Below are 20,447 nucleotides of genomic sequence, written 5' to 3'. Positions count from 1 at the left end.
ACTGGCACCAACTGATTAGATTTTGGGATCGATAAGGTACCAGGCAAGGTTTCTGGATTATTTTTGGGTTTTTTTTTTGATTTTTAAAAAATTTTTGAGAGTGGTCAGGTTAATTTTTAGTATTCTTGTTTGTGAGAGCAATCGAGTTTATTTCAGATATTCTCATTTTGAAAATTGTCTCTGGCTAATCTTTGAGACGACGTTGGTGCTGCCTTGGCGGAGGTTTGCACTCTCTGAGTATTCTTTTTACTAAGATTGTTAACTGACAGAATTGTTAGCACACCAGGCAAAATGCTTGACAGTATTTCATCTGCTTTTGCATTCTGAGTTCAAATTTCGTTGAGATCAACTTCACCTTTCATCATTTCGGGGTTGATAAAATAAATACCAGTTGCATATTGGGGATGATGTAGTCAACTTACGCCCTCCCCTGAACATCCTGGTATTGTGCCAAAATTTGAAATCATTAATCTTTTTATTCCTTTAATTCCCCGTTGAGCCTAACGCACCAACAAGAGGTCTCCATCCTCCTCAACTGTTGGCGACTGATTGCAGTTGTCACAAAGTGTAGCCATTTATCAAGGCTTCAGTTTCTGTGGAACTTCTCTCCATGTTGTTGTTGTTGGTTTGCCATGCCTGCATCTCCCTTGGAATGGCCATTGGAAGGTTTGTCTCCATGTTGGAAATAGGTTTCCATAAGGTTGGTCCCAGCCAATTCCAATAATTATCAAACAATCACTCTTTGTATGTGACATTCATTGGTTACAAGAAGACTACCACTACTACTACTACTTGTATTGTATTGGCATCCTTTCTGTCTCGGGAGACAATGGAGTTGCGCATGAAGTAGTCTAGTCCGGCTTTTATATTTCATGTCCTGATACATTTCCTGCTGTGGCTGTGTAGTCCTATCCTGGACAAACACTCCCTCTGGCAGGTACCGCAAATGTAGCGAAGACTGTTCCTGGCTGGTTGTAGTGCCATAGTTTCTTGTCTTTCCTTTTCTCCTCTCTCTCTCTGTCACTCCTTTGTATTCCCTCTTTTATGGTAAAAAAAAAAAAAAATCTAATAATAATTAGACATTACTACTACTACTACTACAATCATAATAATACTTAGTTGTATATTAATTATTGCTATGGTGGTTATATGTCTTAAGTTATATCATAATATTCACACTGATATATAGGAACATCTTAAACACTTATTACTGTCAGAACAATGGTGCTGTGACAATGGTAGAATTATCATAACATTAGGAGTATCTTAATTATACTTATAAAATTAATGCTTCCATAACATAGAGACTCATCTAATCTATAAATGATTGTTAAAATATTAACAGTCATAACATTAAAATTATTATAACTATAGTGCAGTACTAATTATATTAAAGCTGTCACAATATTAATACTCTTCTAGCAGTAATTTAGCTTTGTCATAACTATTAGAAGTGCTCTAACATCATAATACTATCATAACATTAGCATCACCATAAGATAAGAACTGTCATATCACTAGTACCATCATATTACAACTGTCATAAGAGCAGTACTCTTGTAACAGATAACCGTAGTCATTAAAAGAGTACCATCATAAAGTTACAACTGTCATAATATTAGTAACCGTCAAAACTCAAGGACTATCGTAACATTACAACTACCGTAACATTAGAAGTATTCAGACATTATTCCGATAGTACAAGATGAGTTCTAAGATTGTCATAACATTAGCACTGTCATAAGAATGTCATCAATCAATCCAAATTCCAAATAATTGAATACAAAACAAGATTTTGGCAAAGGATACATGTAAGTTGGAATTCCTTTCACTGCCAGATGTTTTCGGATGAGTCTCTCGGTTCCATACCAGTTAAAGGAAGGTGTATCATGGCCTATTCTGGGTAAGTGAACACTGGCTGCAGAGACAAGAAGTGAGAGAGATTAATTACATAAGGCACCATACAGCAGAGGATTGCATTCTCTTTCAGAATATACACGAGAGTGTGTGTGTGTGTGTGATAAGAAATCATGTGGTCTCAGGGTTCAATTCCAATATGTGGCACCTGGTATGTGACTTCTATTATAACCCTGGGTCAATCACTGCTTTGTGAGTGAATTTTGGTAAATGGGAGCTGTAGGGAAGCCTGTTGTATAAGTGTGTGTGCATGTGAGTGTGTGTGTTGACATCCCATGGGCTTTGCATGAGCAAAACATTGAATGAGGTTTACACTTCTTGTTGCCATTATGACCAGTCATTCAAAGAATGGAATTAAAAAATATCTTACTTGAAAAACAGCTAAGGGTTGGCCACAAGAAGAGCTTCTGGACATGAGATCTGGACTCAAATATATCCCCATCCAAAGTTTAGAAATATATTTTGTCAGGCTCATAGATCTGCAATAAACTATATGTGTGCGTGTGTGTGCATGCGGGTGTGTGTGTGGGGGAGGTATGTATGGGTAGTGGGTGGATGCATATATGCATGTGTATTTTTGTTTACAGAGGCAATGGCTGAGATTTAGGCCTCCCCAGAGAGGTAACAGCTGAGACCTTTGGCATTATGTTATGCTTGTGAAGAAGATCCATCAAGCCGAGAAAAATCACAGTTGTGGCAGATACTGGTGTCACGCAAATGGCACTCGTGCCCATGGCACGTAAAAGCACCTTCTGAGCATTGGGCCTCATGGAGGCAAGGACTGGGACCATTTGGCATTATGCTGGCCTTCAGGCATTGGGTCTCATGGAGGCAATGACCAAGTTCATTTGCTAAGCTTGAGAAGAAGACACATCAAGCCAAGAAAAACCGCAGTTGTGGCAGATATTGGTGTCATACAAATGGCACCCGTGTCGGTGGCACGTAAAAACACCCATTACACACTTGGATTGGTTGACATTACGAAGAGCATCCAGTCTGTCAGCCCTGGTCAAACTGTCCAACCCATGCCAACATGGACATTAAATGATGATGATTTGTACTTGTCCAAAAACAGCTGAGCTATAAATAGTGATATTATTGTTATTTCTTCTGTCGACAAATCATCTGCTGGTTTCATGCCTTCAAAAACGTGAAATAAGTGACTTCTCATGTGAGCAATTATCAAGGGTTAGCAACACAAAGCGCATCCAACTGTAAAACAATGTCATAATAATGTATTCTTCTAACCCATGCCAGCATGGGAAAGCAGACATAGAAACCAAACAAAAACAAATGAATTCTTGGAGTGTTGATTTCTTGTAACTTTGGCAAGTTAGATGGTGTACAGCTGAGTGAGTTCATAATTGTGGGTTCAATTTTTGGACTGGACAGAGTTGTTTCCTTGAACAACGTACTTCACTTCACATTGCTCAGGTTTACTCAGCTAATAAGCATTACCAGTGATAACTTTTGAGAGTTAACCCTGCAATGTATCCTTTGTAGTGGGGAAATCTTGTACTTTTATTTGCCCTAGATACACTTCAGTTTATAAACCTGTAGATTCAAGTAGCTTATAGTTTGATTACACTCATGCTAATGATGTTCAATAAGGTAGAAACACTTAACAGTTGTCTCCCCTATTATTTACTGGAAAATTATTAATAACCACTGACTAAAATTCTGTTTTGTTTGTTTATTCCTTTCACTTCATATTTGATTCAGTTTTAGATGTTCAAAGGTCCAAATATCAGCTATACTGCTGCCCACTTAACTAGTGATCATAATGTCATTGCTACTGTTTAGCCCCGGGTCAGTCATGATTAGTAAACTTATGTCCAAAGACTCATAAATGTCCAAGTGATGATGCTCCAGTCTTGATCTATAAAACATTATCCAAACGTGAATGGATGGAATCTCACAATTGGTTGATACCAGTCAATCAGCTATGGTGCTGCCCCTATAGGGGACACATATAAAAAGGAAAGATAATGCTAATTTACCATTTCTTTGTCTTGCCACAACAGAAACCTTCTTCAGTCCATCTTTTAAAGCCTCCATCTTGATCCCAGATAAATTATTACTTTTAGTTCGATGTTGGGCTACAATAAGGGCCAGCTGGAAAGGAAACGGTGGAGAATGTCAGGTGTGTTAGCAGGGAACTATATATAGATGGTGGCACAATAGGGACTACAGAGGTGTGGCACAATAGAAACTAAAGCATCAGAAAATATCAGAATATAGAGAAATAAATTAGTGAGTGTGAGTGAAGGCAACACTGAGTGGTGGCAGTGAGTGGGAGTTTTTACTTACCCAACACTGTTCGTCGTCATTCAGAGTAATTAAATGACAGTCGCCAAGGTTTATATCTGAAAGTGGACAATGGAGAGGTGGGCATGTTAGGATTATCAACAACAGACAGTTGTGTCTACATGACAAACAGGCACACAATTAGGTTCACATGACATCTGCTCATGGATTTGTCTACATAACAAGAGGGGGGAGACACAGCTGTGTCAAGATAAGGTGACACACAATCATGTCTACATCAGAACACACACACGAGCCTATATAACAAGGGTACAAACTGCAGGTCTGCAGAACATTGAGCCTTTCTGCCCCTCCTACTTGTATCGTTCATTTTCACACTACTCTTCACTCTCCATAAACTGGTGAATCGTTAGCGCGACGGGCAAAATGCTAAGCGTATTTCGTCTGTCGCTATGTTCTGAGTTCAAATTCCGCTGAGGTCGATTTTGCCTTTCATCCTTTCGGGGTCGATTAAATAAGTACCAGTTACACACTGGGGTCGATATAATCAACTTAATCCGTGTGTCTGTCCTTGTTTGTCTCCTCTGTGTTTAGCCCCTTGTGGGTAGTAAAGAAATAGGTATTTCTAATACACAACCATGATGAGAGAAGTGAATCAAATATCACATTTCATTGGTTGTTTCAGTGTCATGTGACAGCATACCAGAGTTGAATAAACATGGAAGTGGTCCGGCAGCACCAAACACATGTATATACACACACACACAGCAGTGCTAAAACCCTTATTTCCTCCACAAAAGATAACCACCAACCAGCCCCCTCCACTTACCTTTCATCTCTTTGGCCAATTCATACTGTGTCTTTGGAATCGCTGATCTTGTTGTGATGGCAGTAAATACCCCTCCTACACCCCACTGGCCGGAATCGTCTGATGAAAAGACAAGAATTATTATTGCAGATACACCATATCAATACATCGTCATTGCAGGGAAAAGCCTACTTTTCTATGCTTGCATGGATCAGAAAGAATTCATTGAGGCAGATTTCCTATGGCTGGAGGCTCTCCCTGTTGCCAACCATCACCTGTTTCCAAGGAAGGGAAATATTTTCTCTTAGTCCGGACATATTTGCATGGAAGATTGCAAAACAAGCATTTCTGATTGTAAGATGGTGATGTGTTTCCAACATTTTTTTAAAGTCCACCAACAACAGAGACCTAACCCTGGATATGAACCACAGATGGGGGTCTGGATGTCATGGTCATGTATTCCCTATAGAAGCCCCCTTTTGCGCCATTGATTTATCTCTCAGAAGACAAAGCTCTGCATCTGCCACAACTCGGTCTTCTGTTCTCTTCTATGGAGAAGAAACATAGCCTCTCACAAAGACCCTGGCAAAAAGGATCAATGGCTTTGATAGCAGAGCCCTGAGAACCATCAAGAACATCAGATGGTAGCATGTTTCCAACAAAGGACTGTGAGTGCCTATCCAGCTTCCCACCTCATAGCCATCCACTGCATATGCTGGCACGAACATGTCCTCCACCTCCTGTTAGATTATCCTAACAGAGCCTTACTCTCATTTGACACAGCAGGGGTTGGAAGCGATTAAGCAAGATCTCCAGGGGCTCAATGTCATCCTGGAGGATGCAGAGTGGCTGGCATCCTCTGGGACAATTAACCTGGCCATGACCCCAGCGCCATCAAGCAAGCAAGGAAGCATGTATTATTTGTCCAGTGAAGCAATCAGGAGGAGGCAGCCAAGGTAAGATTTGAACTCACAACCATGAGGTTATTAGTCCACTCCCTTTAAGAGCCACTACACCTCTTCACCTTATTTGCGTCTCACTAATAACCATGGAGGACATCAAGAAAGCCAAAACCTCTTTTATAAGCCACCTCCCCTCATCTTTCCTCACAGGGTCACAAAAAACAGATAGAGATCAATAGCTTACCAATACAATGGATGACAAAGCTTTGGTCAGTCTGTGGCACGGACACAGGACGTGTCACGTCCCCTCTCACATAGGAAATGTCCACAGGGTCTATAGAGTTGTCTTCCTCATCACTGTCTTCTTCAGAGCCATCTGATGTCAGTTTACATGAAACATAACCATTTTCTTTCCACAGAGCAGCCCTGGAAACAAAATAGAAATCGCTTTGAGAAAAGTACCCAGAGGTGCCATCCTCATGAAAAACAATAGTTAAGTCGTTAATTTTGAAGTTTTTTACACAGAACTCATTAGAAATGTAATTAGAAATAATTACCTAGTATGGAAAGGTCAATATTAGTCAATAAATATAATTATTTTAATGAGCATTTAAGGTTCACACACACATCATAACTAATAACTATGTAGTGTACATAAATGTTGTCTTGGCCAGTGCTACTCAAAGTGGTGGTCTGCAGACCAGAGCTGGTCTGCAGTGAGTTTCCAGAAAAGAAAGAAACATAATAAATTGCTTATAAAATGCTGATGTAATATTTGTATTTATTTGTTTACAAAATAAATATAAGACAGAAAAATTGTCAACTTTTATTATATTCATTATATATATTGTTTCCGGTATAAATTGATATTACTAAGAAATATTACTGGTCCCTGGTACATTGGAAGAAAAAAAAACCTGCTGGTTGGTCACATCAGATAGTTTGAGAAGCACTGGTCTCTAGGTGACACTAAAACTGCTCTGAAGATGGAAATGACAAAGGTTTTACTCACAGCTTTGGTGAGTTACTATGTATAATACATAGAGTCAATGGCCAGTGGCACGTAAAAAGCACCAACCGATCGTGGCCATTGCCAGCCTCCCCTGGCACGTAAAATGCACCCACTACACTCACGGAGTGGTTGGCGTTAGGAAGGGCATCCAACTGTAGAAACACTGCCAGATCAGATTGGAGTCTGGTGCAGCCTTCTGGCTTCCCAGACCCTGGTCGAACTGTCCAACCCATGCTAGCATGGAGAACGGACGTTAAATGATGATGATGATAGAGTGTGTGTGTGTTTATATATATTTTCAGGATTAAATAAAAAGACAACAGAAAATATGACATACCTGTGTACATATATATATATAATATTAATTGTACACAGGTATGTCACTGTCACCAACTCCTTTTCATTTATCACCTGTGTATCATACTCAATGCAAATATATTACGAAAAGCCAAATTAACTGCAGTATTCAGCCTGAAATAATATCTCTTATAGACATATTGTGTTAAATAACACTATATACATATAGGCACAGGTGTGATTGTGTGGTAAAGAAGCTTGCTTTTCAACCATGCGGTCTTGGGATCAATCCCACTGTATGGAATTTTGGGCAAGAGTCTTCTACAAAGCATGTTGAATGGATTTGGTAGATGGGAACTGAAAGAAGCCCGTCGTGTGTATATATATATGTGTGTGTGTCTTTGTCTAGACATCTGGTGATGGTTGTAAACAAGATCTAGACATCTGGTGATGGGTGTAAACAAGAATCATACAAGCAAGGTTGTTTATTTTCATTCTTCCATGAAAAACATGTTTGTCCATGGAAGGGGTGGACATTACGTTGCTTGGAAACAGGTGAGGGTTGGTGACAGGAAGGGCATTCTGCAATAGAAAAATCTGCCCCATTAAACTCCATCCAACCCATGCAAGCATGGAAAAGTGGATGTGAAATGGTGCATGGATGCATGTATAGTATTCAATGACTGAGTCTAAAGTCTCTCGATGTAAAAGTCACTCACTTCTTTTCTTCCTTCTCAGCAGCCCTTTTTCTGGCCAAGGCCTCTCGTTCCTTCAGTTTCCGTTCTAAAGTCTCCTTGCGCTATTTTGGAAGAACATGGAACCAACATTAGTTAGAGTGTAACAATAACATCTGAAACACACCCAGAGATGTGTAGGGAGGGAGCAAGGGACGACACCAAAAACCTATTGTTGTTTAGTCTCAGATTAGTCTGTATTAATCAGATTGATGAAGACATGAGTTGATTTGTACACTTTGGCAGTGTTCTCTGCGATGATGGAGATGCTGAAATTGATGCCAGATACAAAATCTCAAAGACAACGGCAGGATTTCTATGGAAGTACAAAATCTGGTCCATGAATACACTGGACATCAACACCAAGAGTCACCAGTCCAACACCACAAGATGACCAATGGCACTATTGCAAGCAGAATAGGGGGGAAAACTGTAAAAAGTCACCAGAACATTGGATGCGTTTTCTGTAAAGGTGCTTAAAGGAAAAAACCTGAGGATTTCATGTCAGGTGCAGGCATGGCTGAGTGGTAAAGAAGCTTACTTCCCAACCACAAGGTTTTGAGTTCAGTTCCATGCTGTGACACTGGATAGGATAGAGTCCATTATATATAGAGTCAAGGACAAAAGATTGGAATGTAGGTTTAAAAATTAGAATTTTTATACCAAATGTCCAAATATTAAGATTTTATATATTTGAATTGAATTGAACTTGGCCATAAGAATTTTGATTTTGTAAAAGAATGTTGTAAACTTTTGGCCATGTGTGTGTTTGTGTCTGTTTGTCTTGACATCACATGACAGCTGGAAATGAGCATCATCATCACCATCATCATCATACAGGTAATGTCCTTCATTCCAATTGTCCATAAAAAACATGTCCAACCATGAGGAAATACCACCTTGCTGGGAAACAGAGGTGAGGGTTGGTGACAGAATAGGCAGCCAGCAATAGACACTCTGGTGCAACAAATTCCATCTGACCCATGCAAGCACGGAGAAGTGGACGTTAAAACACTGACGAAGATATCAAAAATGAAGAATCATTGCAAAGACTCCAAGACGTGGAATGAAGAATCTGATTGGCTGATGACAATAGTGCAAACAAAAGCATGAGTATGCAGAAACAGCATTGAGAAAGGCACCAACTGGAAGGAGAAGATGGAGGAAGACCAGGGATCATGTAATGTGAAACCTTTCCAAAGGTTGTCAAGAATCACTGAGACATCATAAAAAGGGATTCTTTAAACAAATTTTCAACTTTCACCCATCTTTTTGGCAACATTTTATCAATGCCTTCTTGCTATGATGCAACACACTGTCCCTACAGTTTTTAAAGGCCATACAGGTAACACAATAGCAATGTAATTTAGCGTAAGAGACTAGTTTAGATCAGGGGTTCTCAACTGGGGTCCCTATAAAATTTTGTTGTTAAAATTTATTTGCAATAAACTGATCATATTTCTACAATACACAGTATATTAAAATTTTTTTTATACTATTCCCAAGAATATTTCATCATAAAAATATAAAAGGATTTTTTTTTGAACATTGAATGGCTATAAGGGTCCAGCTGAGTAAAATAGGAAGCAGAAGGGTCCACAGCAGAAAAATGGTTGAGGAACATTGGTTTAGATGATTTCTATCAGGCCCTGATTATTTATTTTATTTGTGTCAGAAAGGTAAAAGGTAAACAGGATCCAAAGATGATTTGAACTGAGAACATTACAGGACATAACATCATACGACAAGACAAGTCCTTCCAGTTCTGCCATCCACATCGAAATATAATTCAGAAAAATTCCAGAGTTCCTCACCTTCTTTTCTCGTTCTTCAATTTGTTCTGGAGTCAGTTTGGTACGAGAAGTGGATGGCATCGCCTCAGAGACATTTCTTCTTTTACCAACCTCAATTTCTGGTGTTTCTACACAACATAAACACAGGGAACAGAAACTTTTTAGTACCGAGTTAGGCTACAAAGTAACACACACACACACGTGTGTATGTGTGTGTGTAGACATACAAATATAGTAAGGACGCTGTGTGACAAAAACTGGTCTGGAAGGAACTGCAAGGGTTACAGGCAAAGAATCATTTCCACTGCAATATACTGTGCTCTGCACTGCCCCCCATATGCACCACCCTGTTTGCACAATGCTCTGTTCTCCACACTACACCCTGCACATGTCCTTATTACCACTCCCATCACAACTACTAAAGCAGGTATACATTCTGCAACAACATGATTTAACCTCCCATATCATCATCTCATATTTCTTTAAAGTCTTTTAAAATGGAATGGTGGGATGTAATTTGAGGGAGATTTTTGGCTGTTGTTTCTAGCATGTTAATCAACCATTTAAAGGGTTTCTCGAATTTGATGTCAAATTAGTTGCTTGTTTCAATGTTACAAATCTTACATCATTAACATAATTTATGACTATTTAGGTTGAAGAGGAGGAGGGGTCCATGCCTACATCATTTCTACCACTCCCCTATATACAAGCCTATTCGAGACTGTAAGGAGTTCCAGAGGGAGAAATTTTGAAGACAAAGGATTGGTAGAAAGAAAAGACAAAAATAATGAAAGACAAAGACAATCTGAGAATTGAAACCGTTTCGACTTACCTTCTCCGAGTGTGTCAAAGGCATCAAGATCAGCTGAGGACGGCGCTTTAGAATAGTCCAAACCTTCAAATTGGTAAATCGTGGATGGTTGATCTTCTGCGTCATCATTGGTTTTGAAACACTGACAGAAAAGAGCAACAACAATGGTATATAGAGGGGAAGGTAGAGGTGTGTGTGTGTGCGTGAATTTTACCATATATGGGCATACTGACACAAGTTTATATTGCCATATGATGTTGCAATACATCACAAGCAAATATGGCCACACAGTGAAATACTGTAATACAGCTTTACCAAATATGGTCATACAGTGATGTGCAATGCATCATAACCATATAAGGTTAAATCACATATAAGTCACAACCAAATATGGTCATACAGTGATGTGCAATGCATCATAACCATATATGGTTAAATCACATATAAGTCACAACCAAATATGGTCATACAGTGATGTGCAATGCATCATAACCATATATGGTTAAATCACATATAAGTCACAACCAAATATGGTCATACAGTGATGTGCAATGCATCATAACCATATATGGTTAAATCACATATAAGTCACAACCAAATATGGTCATACAGTGATGTGCAATGCATCATAACCATATATGGTTAAATCACATATAAGTCACAACCAAATATGGTCATAGTGATGTGCAATGCATCATAACCATATATGGTTAAATCACATATAAGTCACAACCAAATATGGTCATACAGTGATGTGCAATGCATCATAACCATATATGGTTAAATCACATATAAGTCACAACCAAATATGGTCATACAGTGATGTACAATGCATCATAACCATATATGGTTAACCCTTTCGTTACCAAACCGCCCAAAGCCGCCCGAAAAAAATTTTGGTTAATGTGACCAAACCGCCCGAATTTACCTATTCATATTTAAATGAGAATATCAGAGCAAATCTCTTTAGTACATTCGTGAAAACACGTATTATACTTCGTAAACAGTTCAACTACAGTTTTGTACAATAATCGAAGTGTAATTTTAATTCCGTGAATTTTGGGAGATTTTTTTCCGAAATTTGTTCCTTTTGTGTTTTCAAAATTTGTAATTCTGACAAAAAATGGATACGAATTTCATTATATCAAGCAGCGAGTCAGAATTCGAAGGATTTTCTACTGAAGACCTTCATAAATCTAACTCTATGACTGAAAAAAAAAAGCATGTGGTATTTGATAATGAATCTGATGTTTCATTTTCCGAAAGTGAAAACTGAATCTTAGAGCTCCGACAGCGATAAAGAAAACGAATTGGCACCTGAATGGAGTGAAAATTTAAAAACTGTTTCTTTCGGTGATTTTTCTGAAGAAACTGGACCAAGCCACAGACTTTCCCAGAGGAGTAAAGCCTTAGACTATTTCTTTTTACTTCTTCGAATGAGCCTATTTGAAATCATTACGGCGAAAACGAACCGTTACGCTAAACGTAAACAAAGCGAAAGAAAGGATAGTTTGTGGTTTCCAACCAAACCTTAAATGAAATTAAGACTATTTTGCCATAAATATTATTATGGGTATCAGAAAGTTACCCAGAATAACAAATTCTATCGTAAAATTTTGTTGTATACCCAATTGAATATTAGCTAATAACCCATTTTCTATAGCGATGTTTGAACAAAATTTTAATAATTTTATATTTTGTTGAATTTACCTGTATCTACCTGCAATTAGAGTCACTTAGTGACAAAAATTATAGTATAGAATTGGTTGAGAATATTTCATTAAATTATCTTCCAAAAATCAGATTAATATATCGATAAATAAAAAAGTTATAGTTGTTTAATGAAACCAGACTAAATTTATGATTACGTTAGAAATTAATTGAAACACATAAGGGGTGTAATTTGGTCAGAAATATAGTAACGAAAGGGTTAAATCACATATAAGTCACAACCAGATATGGTCATACAGTGATATAATGCTATATCTAATTACACTACAATACAGCTATGGCCATACATTGAGCATTTGGTAGGCCATTGGTCTGTGATATAACTGACCATACAACCACATTGTGAGTTGAGGAAAGGTAAAATTTGGTCGTATATGATGGATTGCTGGAGATAGGCATGTTACCTCGTTAGATAGGCATGTTACCTGCTGTCATACACACGTCTTTCGTGATTACACAGTCATACAAAGATTCAGAGTCAATTATGGTAACCCACTGATGCCCAGGTGTATGCCCAACTGGACATAGCAACCCACAATTCAGACAGATTAACCCTGTATTCAAAAATCATGATCATTTCATGTTTGCTTTGAAAAGTGGCAAGTTTCAGGGTGGTGTGGAGGTTCTAAAGTCATCTTCAGTAATATGCAAATATGGAAACCCTAAATTCAGATAGGGTGACCAAATGTTCAAATAGAGTGACCCAGTACCAAACAGTACCCATCATCATAATTGTCATCTCCAACTAAGACTACAGTAACACACTGGTCACTTACCTGCTGTCCCACCAAATCTGTTGCTTCTTCTTGGTCACTTACTGTCCACTGATTGTCGTCCGAGCTGCCCAATACAGCAGTGAAGTCAATGGACAAGGGAGTGTCCCCAGAAGGGTTCTGCAGCAGTTTGTCAACCCCAAACTTCAGAATATCTTGCAGCTGCAAAATGAAACACAAACATCATCATCAACATTATCACCATCATCATCATCATCAAACCCACCACCAAGCCCAGGCTACTGCCACCCCTTAAACAGAACAGATGAATTAATGAAAAAGCCTCTAGGCAATCATACAAACTGCTAGAAATATCAGCTAAACGCAGTGCTTTATAAAAGGAAGGACACAGTGAATAATATATCAACATCGTTTAACGTCTGCTTTCCATGCTAGCATGGGTTGGACAATTTGACTAAGGGCTGGCGAACCAGATGGTTGCACCAGGCTCCAGTCTTGATCTGGCAGAGTTTCTACAGCTGGATGCCCTTCCTAATGCCAACCACTCCGAGAGTGTAGGGGGTGCTTTTACATGCCACCGGCACGGGGGCCAGTCAGGCGGTACTGGCAACGACCTCGCTCGAATCATTTTACACATGCCAACGGCACAGGTGCCAGTAAGGCGATGCTGGTAACAATCACGCTTGAATGGTGCCTCTTACATGCCACCAGCACAGAAGCCAGTTAGCCGCTCTAACAGTTGTAACATCTCTCATCGGTTGGATCAGGCTTGACCTAGGGTTAAACAACACTAATAAGCTATATATTATGTACTAAATATGAGCCAATGAGAAGGCTTCTCTATTTTCTAGACATATTAGAAAGAAGCATCTGAATCTCCCTCAAATACCATCTTTTTATCTTAGACCTTTTGTTTCCCAGAATTCTGTTAGAATATTCTGCTTTTATTTTAATTAATTTTGAAAATGATCTCTTAATTCTTTTACTTGTTTCAGCTTTTTAGACAGCAGCCATGCTGGAGCACCACCTCAAAGGGTTGAACAAATCGACCCCAGGACTTATTTTTAACCTGGGACATATTCTAAGTCTTTTTTTTTTTCTGCCAAACTGCTAAGTCACAGAGACATAAACAAACCAACACCGAATACGAAACAGTGGAAGAAGAAATACCAACATAAAGGCACACACCCATGAAGGACTTCTACACAAATTTTGTCGGCCAAATTCACTGAGAAGGCATTAGCCAAGCCCAGGGTGGTTAGCAGAAGAGACAAGCCCAATGTGCCATGTGTTGGGACTGAACCCAAAACCACATGGTTGAAAAAAGGGGCCTCTTAACCACACTGCCATTCCTGCACCTGAAGAATTTAGTAAAATAACTTAGTCATAATTAAGCTGGGGTTTGGACCCTTAAATTTAGACAGAATATTGATGGAAGGCTGAATTTTGATCCCTTTAAAAGAAAGTTTGAATCACAGAAGCAGGGGGGGAGGTCCCAAGGGGGTTGACATCAAAAAGGGTTAACCAAGGAAAGGTCCTTTTAAGAATGTATTTTAAAATACAAACCCTTTGACCAGAGGCCCTTACCTTGACTTTATCGTCAGTGATGGAAGAAATCTGTGAAGCTTTCTGAGTTTTCAATGAAAAGTTTCCGTCCTCAATGACACGCTTGGTTAATTTCAGTTTCACTGCACTTCGTTGGAAGATGATGTCTTCAACTGTGTCAGCACCGATGAGGCGTATAATTTTCACTGGGCTGGTTAACAGGTGAAAAACAGAGAGAGAGAGTCAACCAGACAGGTATATAAGTATATGGTTGAGAGGGGGAACTGGGAGAGAGAAAGAGATAGGGATATATATATATATATATAGTGGTGGTGAGTAGAGGTGAGAGAGAGAGATGGAGATGTGGGAGCAAGTAGATATGGAAGAGAGAGAGAGACAGGGAGATATATACAGTGGTGGTGGTGAGTAGAGTATATATACCTATTTCTTTACTACCCACAAGGGACTAAACACAGAGGGGACAAACAAGGACAGACAAACGGATTAAGTCGATTACATCGATCCCAGTGCATAACTGGTACTTATTTAATCGACCCCGAAGGGATGAAAAGCAAAGTCGACCTCAGCAGAATTTGAACTCATAACATAGCGGCAGACAAAATACCGCTGAGTATGCTAACGTCTCTGCCAGCTCACCGCCTTATAGAGTATATACACCAGCATCATGCAAATGGCTCCTGTGCTGGTGGCATGTAAAAGCACACATTTACCCTCGAGTGGTTGGCATTAGGAAGGGCATCCAGTCATCAGCAGTCTGTGTAAGGCTCTGCATTTAAGCCAGACCCCCCCCCCCATAACCCATCTTCCTAGCACTCACTCTTCCATCTCCACATATTTCATCCCCAACACTTCTGTGCCATCAGTTTCCCTTCTCCTCGGAGTCACCTCCCCATGGCACCTGCCTCACATTCTCAATATCGTTCCATACCATTATTGAAAACCATCTGATATTGAACATCAACCCCCAACCCTGACCTTATCCGTCACTCTCCTTTTTTTTTTTTAATGATTTCAGTCAGTTGGCCGTGGCCATGCTGGAACACTACATTCTACCAAGGTGGTTATTTATAATCAAATACACCAACCCCAGCACCACTTTGCATTTCACCGATCTCAAGAAAAACTCAAGTCATTTAGGCCTTTAGTTTAAAGGGAGATAACTCAGGCAGGCATGAGTATTTACAAGCGATTCTTAATGGCGGCAACGGTTTAATTGCAACATCAGCATCCTCATCATAATCGTTTTCTATGCTGTCATAAGTTGGTTGGGATTTTTTGAGGCAGTGTTTCATGGCTGGAGGTTCTTCGTGACGCCATCTCTTAGTCGGCCCTTACAACAAGCAAAATTACAGATGTGTGTGTGTGTGTGTGTATTGTTAGCTTTGCATCATCGATGCATTGTTAGATAAGAACATGTCTCTTATTTCATATCTGTTCAAAAACATGAGACAAACAGACGAATTGTTGACAGGAGAAGCGACGACAACGACTCTGCTTGTAGAACGTGACTTGCAGAAAAGGGGAAATGGAAACAAAACAGGCACCACACACACACAAACATGCATATAGACAAATAGATAAGCAGAAGAGTGGCAGAGTGGTTAAGAAGTTTGTTCCCCAACCATGTGGTTTTGAGTTCCGTCCCTCTGTGCATCACCTTGGGTGTCTTCTACTATAGCTGCAGGCCAACCAAAGTGTTCTCAGTGGATTTGGTAAGCAGAAACTGAAAGAAGTCCATCGTAATGTGTGTGTGTGTGTCTGCATGTAACCTGGTCTGGACATGATGTGATGGTTGTAGACACACATGGCTGTTATATAAGGGATGCTACATGTTTCTAGTCTGTCATGAAAAACATGTCTGGTCATGGAGAAATATTACCTTATTTGGAAACAGGTTAGTGTTGATGACAGGAAGAGCATCCAGCAATAGGGAAGTCTGCCCCCAACTAATTCTGTCTGCCCCATGCAAGCACGGAAAAGGATGTACAGGTGAGTGGACAAACAGAAGGAAAAGGTATAAAGAATAATCCAAAACCAAAGTGTGTCAGTGTATTGTTTAATTTGCTTCAACCAGCGACACACTGGGAGGGTGAATCCGATCAGCCATCTGAATCCCCAGGCTCCTCTCCCACCTAACCAGAAGTCCCTTCTCTGCAAACCAGCTCACTAGTCAGCCCACAGTGTAATTCCTGTCTACAGTTCGTCTGTTATCAGTCCATGGACAGTGCCCTTCAAAGGCATTCAACACATTTAATAGGAGTTACATATGTTATTATTTAAATTAGTAGATTCGGCTCAATGTGACTTGAAGTTTCACCGGCTTCTAACAGAAACCTGGCTCTTTCAATACCATGTGACCCACTGTGACCCAATAGCAGCCCATTTTGGACTTGCTGTGTTTCTTCATTCAGTAATCTGAGAATGAATGAACTGGGTTTCTGTCAGAAAGTTGCTAAACATTAAATTGCACTGAGCCAAATCAAACGGTTTCAAATTATAATAATAATTTTTTATATATATATGGAAGCGCAATGGCCCAGTGGTTAGGGCAGCAGACTCGCAGTCGGAGGATCGCGGTTTCGATTCCCAGACCGGGCGTTGTGAGTGTTTATTGAGCGAAAACACCTAAAAAAGCTCCATGAGGCTCCAGCAGGGGTTGGTGGCAATCCCTGCTGTACTCTTTCACCACAACTTTCTCTCACTCTCTCTTCTGTTGGCCTGCTTCCTTAGCCAGCGGGGTGGCGTCATTTGATGGCTAAAACAATGCAAAGCGCATTGTGACCAGCGATATGTAGCAACATCTGATAGCCTGGTCGGTCAAGGCGATCAAGGTGATATATATATATATAGAGAGAGAGAGATGGGGGGAGGGGGAGGGAAAGAGAGAGAAAGAAGATATCAATGAAAATGAATGAGAGATGGCAGGAAAGACATGAATAGTGAGAGATTAGTAACATACCGAGATTGACCAAAACGGTGTGACCTGGCCACAGCCTGGAGGTCCATCTGTGGGTTGAGGTCACTATCAACAAATATCACAGTATCAGCTGCTGTCAGGTTTAGTCCTTGACCACCTGGTTGGAGAGAATGGTCACAACAGTAACAACAACAATACCATTACCATCATCAGCAATATTTAAACTACAACAATTTTGATATTGTAAATGCTACAGTAATACTTATGTGTGTTAGTAACAACAACAACAGCAAAGGGTTCTCAATGTGGAGCTACGTTCTAAGAAATTTTATTTTGCATACAGCATTCACTGAATGCCCCTTTCATCCCCCCTTTCTCCAGTACACCCCCCCCATCATTTTGCCAACAGCAGCCCTACCCACCATTACCTCTGTTCATCTCACTTTGTTTCCACCCTTATGCACCTCACTTTGTCCCTGGCACTGTGCATCTCTCCTGCCCCCAAACCCCACACACTCCCCATCATCTTTGCTGCAACCTATTACCTCTCTCACCCACATCTACTTCCCCACCTCCCCTGCCATCGAACATCATTACCACCACTACTGACCCCGTCCATCAGCACACCCATCTCCGACCAATGCTTTAGTGCCCTAATTTCTTCAATGGAGCAACAGTCCAACCAACCGCTTGTCTCGATCCTGAATCATCTCTGTTGTAACACCCCACCCCTTACATCCCAAGAGCCAACCTCACTACAAACTCCCCCGCATCTCCTTCTTCAAGACATTTTTCATTTAATGTCAACTGAAATGAAATTCAGAACCCCCCACCCCCACCCCAGTGTGTCATTCATCTTCCCCTCTCTCCCCACCCTTAACAACAACAGCACACCCATCCTGGGTCCAGAGTTCATCCTTATCTACCCCTGCTCTTAGAAACAGATGTTGATGTGGTAGTTGTGGCATACATCTCTACACCCTTACATTGTCCATTTAGGGTCCTTCGCCACTGAGCCCTCATCGGCCATCGCACACAGCATATATCTACACTAACATGGGACAGGTATGGCTGTGGGGTTAAGGAGTTCACTTCCAACCACATGGTTTCAGGTTCAGTCCTAGTGTGTGGTGCCTTCGACTACAGACTCAAACTGATCAAAGTTAAGTCAGTGGATTTGGCTGAGAGAAACTGACAGGAGCCATTGTGTGTGTGTGTGTGCACGCGTCTCCTTGTCTTGACATCACATGACACTTATAAAGAAATATCACCACTGTGAAAGCAGTGCCCTTCATGTCCAATCATCCATAGAAACACATCCAGCCATGGGGGAAATATCACCTTGTTTGGAAACAGGTGAGGATTGATGACAGCGAGGGCACCCTGCTGAAGAAAATCTGCCTCAATGAAATTCTCTCCGATCCATGCAACCATGGAAAAGTGGTCATTAAACTGATGACATGAAATTGTTTTTTAATGTCTCTCCACTTTCTTAGCTCGTTTTGTGCCCCATCTTGTAATAAATGACATGGTCAACATCTCGCAGTCATCCTGTCTCCCGTAACTGTCTTTATAATTCCATGTGGGGCACCAAATTTCCTTCCACTAAACACTTCTTCAGATTTTATAATCAAAAGTCACCCCAATCTAATTACTAACAAGTAAGACAAAAATGGAAAAGGTCATCCTAGAAATACCAGCTTGTTTTAACCATACTGACATGTACCAAGTGAGAGGAGATACCCTATGCAAGGTATAGGGTATTGTCCAGGAATATCCCCCATCATGAGATATACACTAACACGTTTTATGAATGGGTGAATGTTAGAAGCTGCAAACTAAGGTTGGAGAGTTTGGTTAAATTCTAGGGGTCACTGGTCATTCCCACCCCTTATACACCTATTTCTTACCCAGACCCCTTACACTCTTGCATATGTTCCCCCACCCATGCTCCTAGTTCCTTTGTCCTTTGTATCCACCTCATATCTTGAGGGGCTATTTGGGTACCTTATCACCACTATCTATATTTATCCCATTGCACCAACACCAGATCATTTTCTCCCTGCTTTTTCTAAATGTAACCATGTAACACCTTCACAAGAACCTGCTCTGTACCCTGCCTCTCCTGTCTTACTTTAACCCATCTCCTAGCATAAAGCAGACCCCACTCCACCATGGGGGTCATAGTCTTGTGAGCCACATGGTCACTCCACTAGTACCAGTGACACAAAAAAGAAAAGCACCTAGTACATGCTGTGAAATGGTTGGCATTAGGAAGGACATTAAACCATTGGAACCATGCTAAGGTAGACATTGGAGCCTGATGCAGTCTTTGGAGCCATCGGATCCTGTCAAACTGCCCAACCAATGCCAGCATGAAGGATGGATGTTGATGATGATGATGGGGAGAGTTACGAAGGCAAAAAAAGGTCAGGACTTAAGACTCACCTGCACGGGTGCTCAACAGAAATATGAAGGTCCCTTCATCACGATTGAAGTTCTGGACGGCAAGAAAGCGTTCATCTCCTCGTGTGGAACCATCAAGTCTCTCGTAAGTGTAGCCTAAACAACAGTGGACACATGAAATGACAAATAATCATTGTTGCATCGTTGAAAACTAGGTTTTTGGATTACCGCATTACCTCCAATATTGACTTAACTCCCTGAGTTAAGTCAGATGGGGATAAAACAAAAGTTATATATATATTACACCAAAATATGAGAAGATGTAGAGAGTGAGAGGTGTCAACTGGTCTGGCTTAATCATGTGATAATATAAGACAAAAAGAAGGAATGCAACGAAATGACATGGCTGTTGTTTCTAGCATGGCACCATATATTAACAGAAATAGTTGGATGGACATCAAAGCTTTGAAATCTTTGAGGTTGAAATATGTACTCAGGCTGATGCCAATTTTGCTTTTCTTCTCTTTAGAGTCAATAAAATACCAGTCATG

General features: G+C 40.3%; 1 protein-coding gene across 3 annotated transcripts in view; it reads right to left on the bottom strand.

The window, feature by feature from the left end:
• Positions 1-20,447, bottom strand: part of LOC115220346 (chromodomain-helicase-DNA-binding protein 1-like) — a 68,542-nt gene that overhangs the window by 3,708 nt on the left and 44,387 nt on the right. For all 3 annotated transcript variants that reach the window (XM_029790452.2, XM_036509993.1, XM_036509994.1), the window contains exons 10-21: positions 19,939-20,052; positions 17,533-17,647; positions 14,595-14,763; positions 13,050-13,208; positions 10,564-10,684; positions 9,753-9,859; positions 7,924-8,003; positions 6,140-6,321; positions 5,015-5,113; positions 4,228-4,283; positions 3,918-4,032; positions 1,810-1,918 (exon numbers count right to left, since the gene is read on the bottom strand). In XM_029790452.2, the coding sequence (XP_029646312.1) occupies positions 1,810-1,918; positions 3,918-4,032; positions 4,228-4,283; positions 5,015-5,113; positions 6,140-6,321; positions 7,924-8,003; positions 9,753-9,859; positions 10,564-10,684; positions 13,050-13,208; positions 14,595-14,763; positions 17,533-17,647; positions 19,939-20,052 (1,426 nt within the window). The remainder of the gene's footprint in view (positions 1-1,809; positions 1,919-3,917; positions 4,033-4,227; positions 4,284-5,014; positions 5,114-6,139; positions 6,322-7,923; positions 8,004-9,752; positions 9,860-10,563; positions 10,685-13,049; positions 13,209-14,594; positions 14,764-17,532; positions 17,648-19,938; positions 20,053-20,447) is intronic.

Source organism: Octopus sinensis, linkage group LG16 (assembly GCF_006345805.1).
Source record: "Octopus sinensis linkage group LG16, ASM634580v1, whole genome shotgun sequence".
Classification (NCBI taxonomy): domain Eukaryota; kingdom Metazoa; phylum Mollusca; class Cephalopoda; order Octopoda; family Octopodidae; genus Octopus; species Octopus sinensis.
This window is presented reverse-complemented; position numbering and strand designations above follow the sequence as displayed.